At 41.2% G+C, this 21202-nt stretch overlaps 2 protein-coding genes across 5 annotated transcripts in view; both read right to left on the bottom strand.

The window, feature by feature from the left end:
* Positions 1-2371, bottom strand: part of HSD17B3 (hydroxysteroid 17-beta dehydrogenase 3) — a 31265-nt gene extending 28894 nt beyond the window's left edge. The window contains exon 1 of the mRNA XM_050945946.1: positions 2218-2371. Coding sequence (XP_050801903.1) covers positions 2218-2371 — 154 coding nt within the window. The remainder of the gene's footprint in view (positions 1-2217) is intronic.
* Positions 1-21202, bottom strand: part of SLC35D2 (solute carrier family 35 member D2) — a 44982-nt gene that overhangs the window by 4728 nt on the left and 19052 nt on the right. Inside the window, exons 9-13 of one of the 4 annotated variants that reach the window (XR_007773400.1) lie at positions 15775-15842; positions 14276-14354; positions 11342-11424; positions 9377-10607; positions 5868-8817 (exon numbers count right to left, since the gene is read on the bottom strand). Coding sequence is in view for 1 of the 4 variants with exons in the window: in XM_050945938.1 (XP_050801895.1) it covers positions 10520-10607; positions 11342-11424; positions 14276-14354; positions 15775-15842 (318 nt within the window). In the remaining 3 variants the exon portion in view is untranslated. Of the gene's footprint in view, positions 1-5867; positions 8818-9288; positions 10608-11341; positions 11425-14275; positions 14355-15774; positions 15843-21202 lie in introns of those variants that run through there. The other 3 variants (XR_007773399.1, XR_007773401.1, XM_050945938.1) reach the window with 3 other exon arrangements.

The raw sequence follows: 21202 nt of genomic DNA, 5'->3' as shown, positions 1-21202 counted from the left end.
AAAGTCTAGGTATACCACATCCACCGCTTCTCCCTCATCCACAAGGCTCGTTATCCTCTCAAAGAAAGCTATCAGATTGGTTTGACACAATTTGTTCTTTACAAATCCATGCTGGCTATTCCCTATCACCTTACCACCTTCCAAGTGTTTGCAGATGATTTCTTTAATTACTTGCTCCATTATCTTCCCTGGCACAGAAGTTAAACTAACTGGTCTGTAGTTTCCTGGGTTGTTTTTATTTCCCTTTTTATAGATGGGTACTATATTTGCCCTTTTCCAGTCTTCTGGAATCTCTCCCGTCTCCCATGACTTTCCAAAGATAATAGCTAGAGGCTCAGATACCTCCTCTATTAACTCCTTGAGTATTCTAAGATGCAATCATCAGGCCCTGGTGACTTGCAGGCATCTAACTTTTCTAAGTGATTTTTAACTTGCTCTTTTTTTTATTTTCCCCTTCCCATAAGCATTCACTTTGTTAGACTTTCCTTCAGACTTCTCATTGAAGACCGAAACAAAGAAGTCATTAAACATCTCTGCCATTTCCAAGTTTCCTGTTACTGTGGGTACGTCTACACTACAGGATAAATTCGAATTAGCTTAAATCGATTTTATAAAACAGATATTATAAGGTTGATTGTGCGCGTCCACACTAGGCACATTAATTCAGTGGTGTGCGTCCATGATCCGAGGCTAGCGTCGATTTCTGGAGCGGTGCACTGTGGGTAGCTACTGTAAAATAATGAGGCCAATAACATCAATTTGCGTCCACACTAACCCTAAATCAATATAGTAATATCGATTTTAGCGTTACTCCTCTAGTTTTGTAGGAGTACAGAAATCGATTTAAAGAGCCCTTTAAATCGATATAAAGAGCAGTGTAGTGTGGACGGGTGCAGGGTTAAATCGATTTAATGCTGTTAAAATTGGTTTAACAGCGTAGTGTGGACCAGGCCTGTTTCTCCCTCCTCACTGAACAGTGGGCCTACCCTGTCCTTGGTCTTCCTCTTGCTTCTAATGTATTGATAAAAAGTCTTCTTGTTTCCCTTTATTCCCATAGCTAGTTTGAGCTCATTTTGTGCCTTTGCCTTTCTAATCTTGCCCCTGCATTCCTGTGTTGTTTGCCTATATTCATCCTTTGTAATCTGACCTATTTTTATTTTGTAGATCATGCAAGATCTCGTGGTTAAGCCAAGGTGGTCTTTTGCCACATTTTCTATCTTTCCTACCCATCGGAATAGCTTGCTTTTGGGCCCTTAATAGTGTCTCTTTGAAAAACTGCCAACTCTCCTCAGCTGTTTTTCCCTTCAGTCTTGATTCCCATGGAACCTTACTTATCAGCTCTCTGAGCTTACCAAAATCCTCCTTCCTGAAATCCATTGTCTCTATTTTGCTGTACTCCCTTCTACCCTTCCTTAGAATTGCAAACTCTATGATTTCACGATCACTTTCACCCAAGCTTCCTTCTACTTTCAAATTCTCAATGAGTTCCTCCCTATTTGTTAAAATCAAGTCTAGAACAGCTCCCCCCCAGTAGCTTTTTCAGCCTTCTGAAATAAAAAGTTGTCTGCAATGCAGTCCAGGAACTTAAGCAGGAATCCTGCTTAATGCTAGTAGTTTAACAATCCTAAAAGAACAATCTCTCAGCATTCAATATCAAGAAAATGTTTTATTTTTAAATACCAATATTCTTCTTTTGAGGACATGCGGTACCTTTCAAATGGAGCAGCCAAGTTTTGAGTCTACTGTAAATGTGGATGTTAATTAGATTACTATTGACAGGTAGCCACTTCAGGCAAATTACACTGGAACCAAGTTACCACACACATAGGAAACAAGCTTCCGAGGATGGGGGCAGATGCTAATGGTAAATTAGTTGCTTCATAAATGCTATATCAGAAAACTAAAGCACTTCCAGCAGAGAAAAGGTGATAGAACTGGGATGTGTGCAGTATAGGGAAGGATGAGGAAGGAGTTAAATTCCATACATATGTATTTAAAAAAAGAACTTATCGTGTTTTATAACCATTCTGATTATTTTCTTGTATTCCCAAGTACATTGAAATTTCTGGTTCATAAACATTAAAATCAGTGGAACCCCCTCAGCAAAAGTTACAAGTTTAGTTCTTAAACAGGTTAGGGGGAGAACCACTCATGATAAATAACACAGAAATTCATCACTCAATTATAGCAGTAAAAATGTGAAGAAAATTCCATTACCTGCCCATTCTCCCATTGACCGAAAGAAAGAGTGAGGCAAAGCATTCCATACATATGGGAAAAAATACTTCAAAAATCTAATGCATTTCACCAGAGTTAACAGACAAATTAGACCCCCAAAAAGAGTGAGCAGCTGCTGTTGGAATTCTCCCATGGTGAACAGATCCAGTGAGCTTGGATGAAATACCGACACTATCTTCCCATTAACTGCCTCCTAGCGCACTGCTACTCTCTGAGCATTGGCAGAGAAGTGTACAGTCTAATCAAATCCACTGGGTCATGTGATTTCTTTTTTCCTCACTGAGTGCCAAGGGTTTAGATTAAAGTAACGTCCCTATATTACACTCAGATTGGTAAATTACTGGAAAAGATAAAACCAAACTAGGATTTCTAATACCTGGTTTTAGACAAGATTCCTTTTTTGGGAAAACATCCAGGAACAAAAAAGAAGTTTCATAGAGACTAGAGATGGGCCTAACCCAAAACCCTGAATGAGAACACCTCCAAACTTGGGGGACATTCACATCACACATTTTGCTGCTGGACAAACTAAAATCTTCATTGCAGACACCTCAAAACTTTGGCCATGTTCATGTTGAATTAGGATCCTACTCTGTGGCCTGGACTCATCTCTAAATTCCCAGACAAAAACCTCTATGTTAAATTGCTTTTGATGTTGAGAGTATATATCAGTAATTTAAGGATAAGAAATAAACAAGAAAGTTGTAATTATCCCAAGAAGAATCACTAGTAACAGAGAAAATGCAGGCTTAAGTTTAAACTTATTATAAAGCCAAACATGTTAAGGTTGGAAATACACACTTAAGGCACTCAGGCAACCTTAACACTCCTCTGTAGCAACAATATGAAGGGAAAAGAAATGAAAAACCAATCTTTAAGTGTCAGTTTCATCTAATCTGGGACCAGAAACACCAAACTGCATTCATCATATGCTTATTACAGAGCAGAATAAAGGTTGTTTATGTACCTGAACTATGCATTTACATATTTTAACTTGTATGGATTACGTTCAAATTTAAAAACTCTTTTAGCCAAATAATCTATGACTGGAATCCTACTGTACGTGCTATTAGTTTCTAATTAAAACAATAACAATAATTAATAATTTCACTTAATTGCAACCTGATTTCTTCAAAGGTAAATTGTGCATGAGATTCCAGTGAGTTTTACCTAAATGGAAAGTTTGAAGTGTTTGATATTTGTGTTATTCCATTATTAAAATCATTCTCAAAAACAAACTCAGTGCTACATTTCTTAAAGTACTCCTTTTTTAACTAATTGTAACTCAAAATTATTAAAAAATACTTGCAATTTCTCTGGAAATTCATTATGTACTCAGAATGCTGTAAGTTTGGGGAGGATACAGTGTTCTTCATACGTAACAAGGAGGCTGAATTCTTTAAGTCAAAATCTCAGTACAACTTTCACTTTGGAGTTGCCATTAGAACATCCATAACAACAACAAAAAACTTTATCAAGACCATCTCCCTACCAAAACAGATTGTTTTCTAGACTATATTCAAGTACAGAAAAAGGTTGTTACAAGTAGGAGGGAGAAGAATTGTTCTTAACCTCTGAGGACAGGACAAGAAGCAATGGGCTTAAATTACAGCAAGGGAGGTTTAGGTTGGACATTAGGAAAAAGTTTCTAACTGTCAGGGTGGTTAAGCACTGGAATAAATTTCACAGGGAGGTTGTTGAACCTCCATCATTGGAGATTTTTAAGAGCAGGTTGGACAAACAGCTGCCAGGGATGGTCTAGATAATACTTAGTCCTGCCATGAGTTTAGGGGACTGGACTAGATGACCTTTTGAGGTCCCTTGATTCCATGATATTCTAATGAGATGCAGTATTTTCTAGCTGTCAGATCTGGACCATGAGCCTCAGAACTCTTAGGGTCTATTTCCAGCTCTGCCAATGACTGAAAGTGACATTGGGGATTTTCCTTTTCTGGGACTCAGTTTACAACAACTGTTTACAGGTTGCACTGTCAGAAAGTGTCTCCTGATATTCAGAATCAGTTTTCCTTATTTTACTCTCATCCAATTACTGCTAATACTATGATAATCAATTCTTATCCATCCTTGATCTTTACAGCCTATAAATATTTGTACAATTATAATATCTTAATCCAGTCACTGCTTATCCAAGCTCTGTGTACAGAATCATTCCCTACAGTTACCTAAACATGTGGCCTGATTTTCAGAAGTGATAAGCATACAGCAGTTCCCATTAAAGTCAAAGGGAGCTACTAGCTGTTCAGCACTTTGGAAAAATCAGGCCATTTGTTTAGGTACCTAAATATGGACTTAGAAGCCTAAAATTGGGCACCTTTTTAAAAAATCTTGGCCTGTCCACAAAAAGAGAAAGATTGGAGCAGTGAATTCTACGAGTTTACAAAATACCTTAACACTTGGTTAAAACAACCTAAGAGTTTGTATAAAACTAAGAGTAGGGTTATCTACTGGTGTATGGCAAGAGACATTAGAAGTAGCTTTGATTTAGTAAATGGATTCTTTGGGGTGAGGTATGTAAAGTTACCAATATCTGTCAAAATAATTCTGAATTTAATTATCATTTCAATAATTCAATACGTGTTTAAATTTCTAACTTAAGAACTACATTTGGTTGAACAGTCCCTGACATTCCTGTAGCTTTCACTGATCTAAAATTAGACTGGCAAATGGATAAGCACTAGAACTAGGGATCAAAATTTTCTATATGGAAAGAAAATAGTAGATTATTGTTGGCCATTGTGTGATTAGATTTTGGATTTGATATGTTCTTGAGAAATTTTGACATCCTACATTAAGTTCATCCACATAAACTCTACAGACATTACCACAGAATCACCTATTTTATTGTCTGAACTTCTTAATGATCTTTTACATCTACTTTGATTAATAAAACATACATATGTATAAGATTTGTACTTTAGTTAAGCAACCCAAAATTCAAAGACTTCATCAGAAGCCTGGTATGCATAATTGGCTAATTGAAATTACTTCAACTATGATGATGTTGTTTTTTTACTGTAATGCATTTGATCTAGGGTTCACTTGTGATTTAGAAGTATCATTCCTCTGCACCCAATAATAAAAATACAAAAATAGTAACAATAATTGCATTGCTTTATTTACAAGCATACAGCAAACAAGATTGCAGAATTAAGCTACATACCAAGTTGAACATGAAAAGAAACCCACAAGGAAAACAACTAAGTGTGCCTCATTTCAGTAGGTGCAATTACTATATATTAAGCAATATTGTAATCCCACTGCTGTGCTAATCCTCTGATTATCAGTGAAAGCCATCCTGACTTCTTGCCCACCTGCTTAAAGTAGAATGATCAGGTAGTTTAGGCCCAAATTTGACTTTCTGGTGGTAGTGGTGGGACAAAGGGAGTTTTACCAGACAACATGAACAGAAAAATGTTCAAGAATTTTTTTAAATATAAAAGAAAATATTTAAAAAAATTAAAGTATTTCCTTGAATTGGCAGAATTGTACTAGATCATAATAGCCAGAAAGTAAAAGTGAAAGTGATGAACATGCTTTCAAGCAGCAGTATACCATGTCACACTGAGACTTTTGAGGTATGTCTACGCTGCAATTGAAAACCCTTGGCTGCTCTGGGCTCACGGGGCTCAGGCTAAGGGGCTGTTTAATTGTGAAGTAGACATTCAGGTTTGGGCTGCAGCCTGAGCTCTAGGATCCTCTTAACACGGGGCCTAGAGCACAGGCTCCAGCATGAGCCTGAACATCCACACTACAGTTAAATAGCCCCTTAGCCCAAGCCCAAGTCAGCTGGCATGGGCCAGCCATGGGTTTTTAATTGCAGCTTAGACATAAGCTCTGTGCACTGTAGGAGTGTCCATGTGTGACATTACTGTGCAATCAACTTTAATAATATGAAGGAGATATACCTATCTCATAGAACTGGAAGGGATCCTGAAAGGTCATGGAGTCCAGCCCCCTGCCTTCACTAGCAGGATCAAGTACTGACTTTGCCCCAGATTCCTTAGGGGCCCCCTCAAGGATTGAACTCACAACCCTGGGTTTAGCAGGCCAATGCTCAAACCACTGAGCTATCCCTCTCCCAACTGTGGGCCCACACCCTAGTTTACTGCACAGAAACCTACCAGATACATAAGCCCTAAAGAAAATTAGTTCAGCCAGAAAACAATCTAGCCATAACTGCTTTCTGGATTGGGATATGAAAGGTAGAGTTACAATATAGGCTTGATCACAGCATGCAGCCCCAACTCCAGACAGTGGAAATGCAAGGTTGCATCACTCAGCAGGAGTGATGAAGATGTATCTCTAGCAGGCAAAATACCTTCCAGAGCTAGAAAGAGACCAACTGTGCCACTTTTGGGGAAGGTGCAGTGTCTCTGCTCTCATCACTTTGGAGAAGCTTGCCTTTGCGACAGTACAGATCCTGGGAACACAAGGATGACTCTTGTGTTAGACTCTTGAGCAGGGAGAGGTTCTTTGTTCTCCAGTCTGGCCCTAGATGTAGGGCTGGCAGAAAATGGTTATACAGTACTTGTGACAATTTGAGGTAATTTTCAGTTTCATGCTAAAAAACTATTCATGAGCAAGTTAAATACCCTGCAAAAAAGATTTCAATAATCAAGCAGCTTGGTTTATATTTTAAATTAAGTTAGTAAACACACTGACTAGAGATGGACCAGAGTCCAAATGCTTCATCCAACACCCCCAACCTCTGAGGTTTGAAATCCAAACCTGGCTCTGGTTTTTGCAAATGGCCTCCATTTTTCTAAGCTGAAACATAACCATGGAAACAAACGCTCCCCAAACTTCAGGATGTTTGAAATCCACATCCATAATACGTGGCTCTCTAATACTAACAAAATACCAGAGTGTTGTCTGAACATCACAATGATAAAACAGCATTTCAATACCTGTTCTGCTTTTCTTTAATAGTTGACAGAATGGAGATGTAAAGGTCACATATTGGTTTCTGGATTAGGGCTTGTCTGCACATGGAAATTTACTGGGATAGCTGTGCCAATATAATAATACCAATATAGGGAAACGTATTGACTTAGCTGTGTAGACAGCTCTTAGGCCATTCTTTGAACTGTTCAAAATGCGATGGTTTCACATTACAAAGCTTCATACAAACACTATTTTTGGTTTGATCCACACAGACCTCAGAAAGGAAATGAAGAAATGGGGCCATGAAGCATATGATACCCTCTCATTTATCTGAATGGCCTGGGGTACAGCCAAAACTTTCAGATAACCGGGCATTTGGAGAAACAGAAATGCTATTCTGAGCTGCAGTTTCACAGATATAGAAATACAGGGAACACAGGGAGTAATGCTGATATTTCTAGGGGTATATCTACACTACAGCCACAGTGCTGCAGCTGTGCCACTGTAGTGCCATAGTGTGGATGCTTCCAACATCAGCAGAAGGGATCCTTTCCATCTGTGTAGTTATGTACCCCTCCGAGAGGCAGTAGGTAGATGGATGGAAGAATCTTTCTGTTGACCTAGCAACATCCACACTGGGGGGTAGGTTGTCCTAACTACGGTGCTGAAGGCGTGAAAATTTTCACAGCCCTGGGCAACATAGCAAGGTTGACTTAAGTTTTAGGTGAAGGCCAGGCCTAGGACCTCAAGAATCTGTAGTTGCTGCTTGAGATCCAAACAGATCTTTTTTTTTTTTTTACATTGTCCTGCCAAGCTGCGCAAACAAGATTAGATCTCACTAGCTGCAGTAACCAATAAGAACCACTATACAAATATAAAGAGGTTGAGTAGTGCTAATGGTTGTTAAGAGGCTAATCGAGAATTTATCAGTGTGTGATTCACTAACATAGGGCTACATGGGGGCCGGGAGAGAATGCGTGGATTCGGATAAACTAGAATTTTTGGAAAAAGAGTATTTGGATAACTGGAATTATACTGTGTAAATGAGCGAGTTGTATAGAGAAGGTAAATCGGGGGCTTCTGTTCTCCCTCTCTCACAACACAACATGAGAACAAGGGGACAGTGAATGAAACTAAAAAGGTGAGAAATTCAAACTAATAAAAGGAAATACTTTTTTCACACACCTAATTAAGCTGTGGAACTTTTTGCCGCAGGAAGTCATTGCAGCCAAGAACTTAAGATTCAAAAAGAGAGTGGATACTTATATGGCTATCAAGAATATTCAGAGTTATAATTAATGAAAACAAAATGTAGGAACCTTGTGCTTCAGTGCTTAAGCCAGACTCTATCTATTAGAGATCAGGGTGAGACTGGGAGATATCCTACATTTTTAGACTGTGGGATTCTGACAACTTCCTTTGAAACATTTGGTACTGGCCACTGTCAGAGAGGATACTGGACTAGATAGGCATTGCTGCTGACCCAAAATACCACTTCCTATGGTCCACATGGGTTTGTACTCCCCAAGTTTTGCTGAGTTTGAACCTCAAATCTCAAACTGAAACTCAGACAATCAATACTATCCAGACCTACCCGGTTCCATGTCAAAACCTTGTGAAACTTCAACACTTCTCATGACTTCAACAGAAAATCATAACTTGGTTCATGTGTATCTGAAATTGAGAACCCTAACAATAATAATCATTCTACACTCCTGTGGCACTATCTGAGGATCAAATGCTTTGCAAAGATTGATTAATTTAACTTAACTATACACCCAGGGATGTAGGTAAATATATATTTTCTGTCTTTTCAAATAAGAAAACTGAGGCAGACAGCAGTTATGTTATTGTCCAACATCTATGGCAGAAGCAAGAACAGAACCCAGATCACCCAATTCAAGTTTTGTACTTCAACTACTGGACTGTACTTCCTCTCCTTACTGAATCTTTGGGAACACAATCTGAGTTCAGAGTACAGAAATAAACCAGATGAATTCTACATGGTTTCAGCTATCATTACGTACATGGCACACTGTGGGACATCAACAATTCTGCATCAATGAAACATTATTGCATAAAGTCAGTCTTCAGCATGCCACTCATTTTTTTCTGCTCCAGTCAGCAAACAGTAGCAGCATTTGCTGTGCAGTGTTCCAAGCTAAGCGCTGACAATGTGCAGAGGGGAACCTTTGATATCTAGGTATGCATACCTGAACAGAAATGAATTTACCTTTCTGGTCTCTCTCGTATTTTTCGATGCAGTACTGGCTAATCAGCCAAGTTATTTCTCTTTAAACAATAAATATTTCTCTCGCTGCCCATCTCTTCCTTTCATTTGATCCAGCAGAAAGTCAGAATAATCCATTGATGAAAAAACAACCATGATTGTGGCAACAGACTGTGATACCACAGAGGATGATAGCTTCTTTGGAAGAATTAAGCAGAGATTTGGTAGGATAAGAGAGGACTCCTTATTCAAAACATATTGGGGTGTACCCTGAGTTCCTCATTCAATTTTCAATCACTCCTTATCCAGGACAAACACCTTGGATCCAAGTATCAGAGGGTAGCTATATTAGTCTGTATCCACAAAAACAATGAGGAGTCTGGTGGCACCTTAAAGATTAACAGATTTATTTGGACATAAGCTTTCATGAGTAAAAACCCCCACTTCGTCAGATGCATGGAACGACAATTACAGACACAGGCATAAATATATTGGCACATGAAGAGAAGGGAGTTACCTTACAAGTGGAGAACCAATGTTGACAGGGCCAATTCAGTCAGATTGGATGTGGTTCATTCCCAATAACTGAAGAGGAGGTGTCAATATCAAGAGAGGGAAAACTGCTTTTGTAGTGAGCCAGGATCCAGTTGTGCAGTCATTTACACTAGTGCAAAGTGGGTGTAAAACCATTTTGATTTGGTAGCACTGTACACCCTCTTTGTAGATGTAAACAAGTCTGCAAGGTACAGAATAGAAATGAATCAAGCCCCCATTGTCTTTACTGGGAGTTTTGCCTCACAAAGATTGACGAAAACTGAGTAAGAAATTTAAGAATTGGCTGAGTACAAATATTGTCAATGGCAAGAAGAATAAAGACAGTTACAACTAGACAATTACTTTGGATAGACGTTCCCATATTATAAGTCAGTCTTGGTGTAAAGAATAAAACAAAAATAAGTTGCGACACTGTGTGTAAGAACACTTTTGAGTCTATAAGACGTGTGTGCGCAATGGCAACTGAGGTAGAGTTTTCTCATTTCAGATACATTCGTGCTGCACGTGCTTGATTAACTTCATGGTAGTGCTGTTTAGTGAGCTTGCATCTTCACTGCATTTCACATTATTCATTTTTGCTAGCTCTTTGAATCAAGATGTGTTTTCTACATCTGTAGGCTGCTTAGACTTGTTGTGGTCTCGTAATGTTAAAAATGAATATCTCAGTCCTCCTGCCATGCTAAAGAAGAGAGCAGATACAGGATCAGGGATACTTGCTGACAAAAATCATATATGTATATAACAACTTTCCTTCCAAAAGATTTCAAAGTGCTTTACAGACAGAGAACCAGATTCTCAGCTGGTGTCAATTTATATAGCTTAGAGCTACACTGATTTACATGAGCAGACAATCTGGCCCTGAATATACTAGGGAAGGGGAAAATCAATAAATAACCACTCGTTAGCACCTATATGGGATGGGATGGGATGCAGGTAACACAACACATTTTAAAAACTGGAAATGAAGAATGATTACTCCTACTGAAAGTACACCATCCTGGCACACAGATTCAGTGACAAGTCACAGGGATGAGTACATCTCATTGAATCAACATTCCCGTTTCCTGCAATACTTGGAGTTTCCTTAGCTGTCTCATCCCCAAACTGACAAGACCCAGCTCTGCTCACAAAAGCTAATGAGCTACAGCTCTTAGTAGTAAAACTGCAGGTATATCTATATAATTACAATCTTAACATGGCAAAATAAATATACAGAAACAAACATAAATAGATGTAAAAATTAGAACTGATCCTATTGAATTTTACATCCTGAGGCAACATATAGCACTCGCCCAGTCACAGGTTTCAAAATTACCTCAACCAAATTGGCCAACTGAAACAAAAACAAACTAGTGCTCATTAAGGAATAGTTTCTCTGTTTTACCAAATGAAGACCATTCAGATTCCACTTACCAAATATTTAGCCCTATAAAGTTTAATATAGAGAATATGTAGTCTCCACCAACCAACATTCCAATATAAGCAATGGATATATTCTGAAAAGAAATCAAAAGCCATGCATTAACTAAACAATTTTAGCCTTTGAGAATTTAAATGTCATCAAGTTAATTTGCTTTTGAACATGTTTAGTTGTTGTCCCTTCAAAAACTATTACTAAAATCAGTTTCACAGTGTGGCAAGTTTACTGATAATGTAAAAACAATATATATAATAAACATTCATCATTTTCCCAAATATGAACAATTCCCTACAAGCTGATTTGAGTAGAACGTTTTTGAAGGACCAGAAATCCCAAGGACTATTTCTTTAATACTTTTCTATGTACCTTTTTTGCAGGGTACATTTTCAGCTGAGCCCAACCTCTCTCTTTCAGGTGAAAATCTCAGCATCTGTGTCTACAGCATCTTGATTTATGTTTGCAATTGTGTAGAAGTTCAGGTATTCAGATTTGCACTAGCTATTCAAGTGTAGGCACAAATTGGGGCGCCCTGGCCCCCCAAAAATGGATGCTACTTTTTGCGATATAAGGAGGGTTCCTCTTCACTACAAAAGGGTGTGTTCTTAATTCAGGTTAAAATAGCAGTAAAGAGCAGCAGCAACTCAGCCTTTAATTTGGGCTAGAAGCTCAAGTTCAATGCCAGCCTCCCCTTTAGGCTCTAACTCGCACTGCTAACCTAAGTTAAAAGCTAAATTGCTGTGTTTTCACTGCCATTTTAAGTTGAGTTAGCTAACATGGATTAGCTAGCCTATGTTAAGAACACATTCTTTCTCACAGTGAAGACATACTCTAAGATTCATTTCACCTCCAATTTCCTGAAAATTGGTCTCATGTCCTTCAAAAAGGAGGGGGAAAAAGTGTTGGAAAATAAAAAAAAAATGAATAAAAAATGATTTATTGTTCTTCTACAGGGTTCAGTGTTTTGCTCTGCAGCATGAAAAGGCAATCAGACCATTTGGCCGTAGGTCAATATGGACACATCTTTTAATAACAAAAAAAAAAGTTTCAAAAAATGATTTTTTTCCTGGAAAGGTATTATGTGTATTATTACTAGTGCTATTAGTAAAGGTATTACTGTGCTCATTTTGCCCTCATTTTTGTTTCACAAATTTTGGCATCTAGTTCGGTCAATGACCTCATTTCTATTGAGTGTTAGAGTCACAAAGTGCCTTTCAAAATTCAAAAAACCTTTCAGAAATCAGTTATGCTATTTTTATTTAGTCGTTGTCTTCTTCTGTGTGGCTTAACACCACAAATGTTAGCTGTCCATGCCTCAACTGGCAATCCAATTAACTGCTTCACGTGACGTAGAATGGATGGCAGAGATATCACCAGGATCAGATCATTTGGGACATTAATTAATTATGTGTTTCCTACTTTGAAATCTGTTTCCACAGTCACAAATAGGATTGTATCTCAGTTTCCATTTATGGAGAATGTAGGAGCATCTGTCTTCTGATGTGTGGATGCGATTCAAAGTGGACCATATTTCCTAGGGGAGTGAAAAGCCACTGGGTCCTTAATTGTTTGTTCAGGACTTTGGCATCCTTCCACCTTGCTCACCAGTGATTTTCCATGGAAAATCTAAGTCTTCGGTGCTCTTGCAGTGCAAGCCAAAAAGATTTAGTGGATTTGAGTCAGAATTTCGGTATCGGTGGGTAGTCATGTTAGTCTGTATCCATAATAACAACAAGGAGTCCAGTGGCACCTTACAGATTTATTTAGATTTATTTGGGCATAAGCTTTCGTGGGTAAAGAACCCACTTCTTCAGATGCATGGAGTGAAAATTACAGATGCAGGTATTCTGACCAAATTTCAGTATGTTATTTGGGTCTTCGTGTATTGGAAGACCCTTGTTCCCTGTTTATGATGGAATGCCTAAAGGATTCTTATGCCACTTCACATTTGGGGTGGGAATATGTGAACCCAGTCTAGAAAGCAATGTCTATCGCATTGATTTTATTGTGCCTGTAATGATCCACATTTCTTTAGTTATTTTACAATTTGTAATGTGCCCTATCCAGATGTCTCAGGGCACATGTACATAATTTAAAATAACAATGCATGGATCAGATCTGAGAGATAAGGTTTCCACTTCAATGCTTGCCAAAATTAGAAAACATTCAGAAGACAGCGACTTCAATGTGCCTTTGACAAATGTTGGAGCCATCCAATTGGGGCTTCTCTAAACTTTTGCATCCAGTCCAACCAAGGCCACTCTAGAGGAGATGCTTAGGATCTTCTCTCCTTCGTTCGGACTGCGAACCATTTTACCAGGCTTTTTTTTTTTTTTTTTAACCAGTACTCTTCTTTCATTTGACAATTCTTGTGTTCTCCTCCATGAATTGGCTGGTAAGAGGTGCTTGTGCAGTCAGTGACTTCTCACATGGACACTCAGGCCTTATGTACATGAGGGAGTTGCACTTTTGTTATTTTAAATTGGTTTAGTTAAACCATGCTTTGCTTGTATTATCTTAAGTCAATTAGGAATTGGTTTAAGATAAACCAAAATAAGTCACTCCAACTGAAATAAATGTGTTCACGCAGGAGCTTGCATCAGATTAACTAAATCAGCTTAAAATCACGCCTTTAATTACACCGGTGCAGCTTTATTAAGCAGGAAAGGCCTGAGTCATGTTCATTTCTACAATACATCTGAGCTTCACTTAGTCCTGGGAGAAATTATACCCACTCTCCTAATGTGGATCTCCTGTACTGGAAAATGTAGCACTCCCACCAAGACATGAATTAGCTATTTGTTGTGTTTCCAGCTCATACATATACTCACAACATCAGCAAGACAGTTGGTGACTGAATACTCTTCACCATGTTCTGAATATTCTTCATTATTTCAGTGTACTCACTCTTTTTTCCTGCTACCACTTACTTTGATTGCACCAACCACTGATGTCGTAAGTGCAGAATTGTAATGGCTGCATAAGACTGTAGAATACATTAAGAGAAACCTAAGGCAAAGAAATAAATCATAGTAAATTCATTCCACATGAATCTATTAAACAATTCAACATTATAGAATGGTATTCCAGTTAAATCAGAAGTAAAAGGTTTATGACTTTTAAAGTAAAAAACATATGACTGACATGGGTTACATTAAGTACAGTACTGAATGGTTCCACTTCAGGGTGACCCAGGATAGTAAGGTTTACATTAGCACTTCTAGTGCTAAATTGTGCTACAGCTTTTATAGAGATTGTGTTTCTATCTCTGTCCATAGGTTTGTGGACTACTCCTAAACTGACCTAGGTCCTGATCCTTCAAGGCACGGACAGCTTCCAAGAGGTGCTAAGCATCCTTATCTCTTATTAACATCAATGGGAATCAAGGATGCCCAGTAACACTTTGAAGTGCTCAGGACCTTATATGATCAAGGCCCTACTGAAGTCCTCAAACTTATCAGTTCCTTTAAAGTGCATTTAACATTCTGAAAAAACAGCTCTAAAAAAAGACATGGTAAGATTATGGTTGAGTTTCTTTTAATGACTCCCATACCAAATTTGTTCAGATTACAAGTCTAAAAATGATTTTTATAAATGTCAGCTGTGCAAGCCCCACCCGAGAGGCGCATCAGGCTGCATCTTCTCTGCCTCTTAAATCACCACCAGCAGGGGCGGCTGTAGGTATTTTGCCGCCCCAAGCACGGCAGGCAGACTGCCTTCGGCGGCTAGCCTGTGGGAGGTCCCCGGTCCTGCGGATTCGGCAGCATGCCTGCAGGAGGTCCGCCGAAGCCGCGGGACCAGTGGACCCTCCGCAGACATGCAGCCGAAGGCAAGCTGCCTGCTGCCCTCGCGGCGACCGGCAGAGCGCCTCCTGCGGCTTGCCGCCCCAGGCATGTGCTTGGCATGCTGGTGCCTGGAGCTGCCCCTGACCACCAGTAGTACCAATTTTGTTATGTGTACTGACTTGACACCGGTTGGTGATGCAGTGAGACAGAATAGAATCCAGCTCACTTTCCTATATTTGTATTTGCTCTGCTAACTGTAGCAAAGGCTTGTGTTTTATTCATATTCATCATTTTTATAGCACCTGAATTGTGCTAAGTGCTTTAAAGAATAAATGAACATGGCCCCTACCCTAAAGAATATGCAATCTATTAAACTCAGTGAAATAAGCTCATATAATTTGGAGATGCCATTTTATAGTCATATTTCTGACCACCACAGTTAAAAAACAACAAATGCCAGCAAGTGTTCTGATCATAGTCCACGTCCTGAGCTTTACCATCTTACATTTCAATGAAGCACATTCTCCTAGAAATTCCCAGAGAACTATCTTGAATATTTACTATTTTCTGCCTAACTAACTACATTTCTGAGAGATGAAATAAAATTGCTGCTAAAACCTCTTCACTTATCACTGCCTTCTTACCCCATGAAGCAGGAGAGAAGAAACTGAAAGAGAAAAAAAGAATTTGTCCAGTGCTTGAAATCTATGACCTGTTAAAAAGAAAGAAATATGCAATTAAATACTGTATAATTAAATACGGTATATACATTCATGGAAATGTTAAAATGAAAATGTCCAAAATAAGAAAAACAATTGATTACAATTCATGCTAGAATTATGGAGGGTTTATATTTATCTGGGAGATAGATTTATACATTTAGCATGCTAACAGTACAATTGATTTGTAACATATTCTTTAATTTTGTCTGGTATAGCAATCTTTACAGAGCAGTCACATTAGACTGCATGTTGCAAACACTATGCAACAAATGAATAATTCTTTATACAGAATCTTGGTGTGAATTCTCATTCATTGATGCTGTTGCCTAATTGTTGCATATTAATGATATGCACTAACTAGAATTTACACTAAGGGTATGTCTACTCTACCCGCCGGATCGGCGGGCAGCTATCGATCTATTGAGGATCAATTTATTGCAGGTAGTGTAGACACAATAAACCAATCCCCGATCACTCTCCAATTGACTGCTGAACTCCAGCAGTGCGAGAGGCGGAAGCAAAGTTGACGGGGGAGCCGCGGCCGTCAATCCAGCACTGTGAGGACGCCAAGTAAGAAATTTTAATTCAATCTAAGATACGTCGACTTCAGTTACGCTATTCTCGTAGCTGAAGTTGCGTATCTTAGATCGCACCCTCCGCCCCAGTGTAGACCAGACCTAAAACTAGTGAAAGGATAAAGAATTAAACCTTCTCCAGAAAAGACACCTATTCCATCTATGTATTGCATATTCACAGCTTTCAGGGTCTAATTCTGCACCTACTGAAAGCAAAGGGAGCATTGCTACAGATATTACTGGATACAGGATCAGACCCCAATCCTTCTTTTCTGTGAGATTTTACAAATGAATGTGACTTTTCAAAGGTTTTCAAGCATGAGATTAGATATAAGCGGCTCTGTGATCTAGTCTCCTCTCTGCCACAGGCTTCTGATGTGACTCAGGGCAAGTCACTTAACCTGCCTGGGCCTCAATTTCTTCCTGTACAGCTGGAGATGATGATTCTTAATCTTACAGGAGAGTTTTGTGACTAAAATATGTAAATATTTGTAAAGCACTAGGAGATCCTTGGATAGAAAGGACTATAGCCCCAATCGTGCAAAACATCCTTATTCACTTAATTAGACTCATTCTGCTCAACCCAGGTAAGGACTACTGACAATTCAATGGGACTACTCATATGAGAAAGTGTGTGCAGGATTCAGCATACAGATACAATGGGGATGGGCAACAGTATCAAACAGTAAGGTATCATTTAGAGCGAGGGGGAAACTTTACCTTTGGAAACTTCCTCACCTATTAAAATAACGCACCCTCTTTTATGCTATCTTTCATAGATGTAAACCAGGGCTTAGTTTTCATAAGTGGAGTTAAGATCCACACCCTCTTTTACAAGCATACATACTGCATGTTGCATGCAAACCAGGAATTTACGCACATACAAGCAGGCAGGTACCTGCTAGCCTTGTTTACATGCAGTTCTCCAGTTACTGGGAACAGATGATAAATGTGCACGCAAAGAAGAAATGCAATTTGACCTCTCTGCATTTTGAAAATCAGACCCCCCCAAGTGACTTGTTTGGATTCTTACGGCTGGACTACACTACGGGGGAAAATCGATCTTAGATACGCAACATCAGCTACGTGAATAACGTAGCTGAAGTCGAAGTATCTAAGATCGAATTACTCACCGTCCTCACGGCGCGGGATCGATGTCCACGGCTCCCCCTGTTGATTCCGCAACTCCGTTCGGGTTGGTGGAGTTATGGAATTGATATAAGCGCGTTCGGGGATCGATATATCGCGTCTAGATGAGACGCGATATATCGATCCCCGAGCAATCGATTGCTACCCGCCGATACGGCGGGTAGTGAAGATGTACCCTTAGCTGTAGCTGCTTTGGGGATTAACAACACCCATTATGCATAGCCTTATGAAAGGAAGGGCTAGCTATACTGAACACTCATTTTTCTACCACTTTCACATATGGGTGTTGTGCAATATTTTCTTGGAAGTGCGCACGCTTTTGCCTTTGAGGTGAAAAGAAGCCCTTACTCTGCTCCCTAAAAATATGCAATTGTGTGTGGTGGGGAGAGATCAAAACACTCGCTTTTGTTAACAAGATTTGTTCCCAGTGTGCAAGGGCAGGACTACTTCATATCTGAAAAATTTCATTTATCTAGTCAAACAAAAGGCTCATATCATTCTGAAGGTTGTTCCTTGGGAAGAAACACAACTAAACAAAAAATTCACATATCAGTCACTACTAAATGTGTCAATAAGATTCATTTGCATTAACTCTGATGATGAACTGGAATCATGATTGTTACAGTTACTGAAGACACTTTCTGTTTTGTTAGTTCATACTCCACTAACAATCAATCAGCCAGCTGTGTTAAGGACAAATTAATAACAAGACACTCCTAGATTACCCTTTCCTCACAGACAGCCTATGAAATGCTTTACTCTACCAGATCTGTATGAGTCACCAGGAGTGGGAACAGTTTCCATTCCACACAGATTGAATACAAATATTTTGGTTGGCATGTGGTTGTCTCTTCTTATTAGAGGCACAGATTGCACAGTGCCCATATTGGATTACAGCAGAAAACCTTGTAATGTAGCACCAAAGCAACAAAAATTTCTGTTACATGACAACCAGGTAAAAACAGGTATCTCCCTTGATCTACAGATCATTCGTCAATGTTTCTACATTACCATGGCATTTTCCATTATTTGAAGTAAATATTCATCATGCTGGTTCAGCTATACAGGTGTCTCCTATTCATAGTAATGGAACTTAATTCTAATAGGTACAAATATGTGTTCTCAATAGCCATGATACATTTGTGGGGCAGGGTCTTTTTAAAAATAAACTGTGCATGAAATTGCTTGTGAAAGGTGCCAGAGCAACAGCCCAGCACAATGAAATCCTTGATTTATTTGCAGAACAAGCATGGCGCAGACTGCAGCAGAGCAGACTTCCTCATGCATTCCTATCAAAATGCCTCAATCCTGCCTTAGAGGGATCACATCTAAATGTGAGAGAACAGTTCAATCCCTACAACCACATAAGCTTAGCCTCCACCGAGACTGCCAACTAGGGGGACAGCTGTGTTTTTTGTGATGGGGATACAGGTTCACTGGACTGAAGCCACAAGATGATGTTTTGCACAAAGGACTGAACAAATATATTTGTAGTGGGTGACAATGTTCCAGGTAACTGCAGAATTTTAGGAACACACCAGTATGAATGTCACAAAGAACTAGATGCCTAACAACATGCAGCAAAGAACAATATAATGAATACTACTACTACTACTAATAATAATAATAATACATAAACTCTTATACAGCACTTTCCAGCAGTAGGTCGCAAAGCACTTTACAAAGGGGTCAGTATTATTAACCCCATTTTACAGATGGGGAAACTGAGGCACAGAGCAGTGACAATGTGACTTACCCCAGGTCATCCAGCAGGCCAGTGGCAGAGCCAGGAATAGAAAGTGGGTCTCCAGTGCTCTATCCACTGTGCAATACTGCCTCCACTGAAGTGCTATAGTTACCTATGAAGGGCCACTGAGCTATCATGAGCTTATAACTAAGTGATATGTAGGTCACAAGTGGGAATTGGATCTAGCTAACTCTGAATCAGGGCCGGCTTTAGGCCAATTCGCCCAATTCCTGGGAATCGGGCCCCGCGCTTTAGGTGCCTTTTAAATTTTTTTACTTACCCTGGCTGCGGTCTGCTCCGGGGTCTTCCATGGCCCCGCTCCCCTGACCAAAGCGCCGGCGGGAGCGCGGCTGCCCCACAGCCCCGCTTTCTCAGCTGGAGCTCTGACCAGAGCGCCACAAGCCCCGCGGCCCCGCGGCCCCGGCTGGAGCTCTGGCCGGAGCGCGACAAGCCCCGCGGCCCCGGCTGGAGCTCTGGCCGGAGCGCGACAAGCCCCGCGGCCCCGGCTGGAGCTCTGGCCGGAGCGCGACAAGCCCCGCGGCCCCGGCTGGAGCTCTGGCCGGAGCGCGACAAGCCCCGCGGCCCCGGCTGGAGCTCTGGCCGGAGCGCCGCAAGCCCCGCGGCCCCGGCTGGAGCTCTGGCCGGAGCGCCGCAAGCCCCGCGGCCCCGGCTGGAGCTCTGGCCGGAGCGCCGCAAGCCCCGCGGCCCCGGCTGGAGCTCTGGCCGGAGCGCCGCAAGCCCCGCGGCCCCGGCTGGAGCTCTGGCCGGAGCGCCGCAAGCCCCGCGGCCCCGGCTGGAGCTCTGGCCGGAGCGCGACAAGCCCCGCGGCCCCGCTCTCCTGGCTGGAGCTCCGGCTGGAGCGCGGCAAGCCCCGTGCCCCCGGCTGGAGCTCCGGGCCCTTTAAATAGCCCCCAGAGCCCTGGGGTAGCAGGGGGCTCTGGGGGCTATTTAAAGGGCCAGGGCTCCAGCTGCCTCTGCCACCCCGGTCCTTTAAATAGCCGCCGGAGCCCCGCCGCCCCCATGCATTCCCCGGCTATTTAAAAGGTCCGGGGCGCGGTAGAAGCTGGGGAGTCCTGAACCCTTTAAATAGCCCCGAGAGCCCTGGGATAGCGAGGGGCTTGGGGGCTATTTAAAGGGCTGGGGCTCCAGCTATCTCTGCTGCACCCCCTGCCCTGCCCTGCCCACACCAGCCACGCCCCCAGCTGCCTGCAGCTAGCTCTGCCCCCCCTGCCCACAGCCAGCCCTTACCAAACCCCCTGCCCTGTTTCCAGCCAACCTCTGCTGCACCCCCCTGCCTGAAGCCAGCCAGTCCCATACTCCTGTCTCCAGCCCTGCCAACCCCTGCTGCACCCCCCTGTGGCCCTGCCTGAAGCCAGCCTGCCCCACACTCCCCTGTCTCCAGCCAGCCCCGCACCCCTTGCCCTGCCTGCAGCCAGACCCTACCTCCAGTCAGCCCGTGCCCTGCCTCGAACCAGCCCCATGTCCACTGCTGCCCTGCAGTTCCCAGGCTAGTAACCTGCACACCTGCTTCAATGAGGGGGGCAGGAAGCAGCGGGAACCCACACATGTGCACGCCCCCAGGGAGTGGCGGGGACCCACACATGTGAAACGGCACTCATTAATAACCAATCAACAGCATATATGATGCAATGTACATAATATACAATTTTATTATTTATATAGTTATGGAAAGTAAATTATATATGGAAGAAATGGAAGGCTCTCTTTTTTTTTACACTTTTTTCTTTTTAAGTCATCCCTGCCAGGGCCCTGCCGAAAGTGTTTGAATTGGGCCCCGCACTTCCTAAAGCTGGCCCTGCTCTGAATATTCTCTCTTTGATAGAAGAATAGATGGCATGGAAGTTACTTGCCTTGGCTA

Source organism: Gopherus flavomarginatus, chromosome 3 (assembly GCF_025201925.1).
Source record: "Gopherus flavomarginatus isolate rGopFla2 chromosome 3, rGopFla2.mat.asm, whole genome shotgun sequence".
Classification (NCBI taxonomy): Eukaryota; Metazoa; Chordata; order Testudines; family Testudinidae; genus Gopherus; species Gopherus flavomarginatus.
Note: the sequence above shows the minus strand (reverse complement) of the source record. Positions and strands in the feature narration are given on the sequence as shown.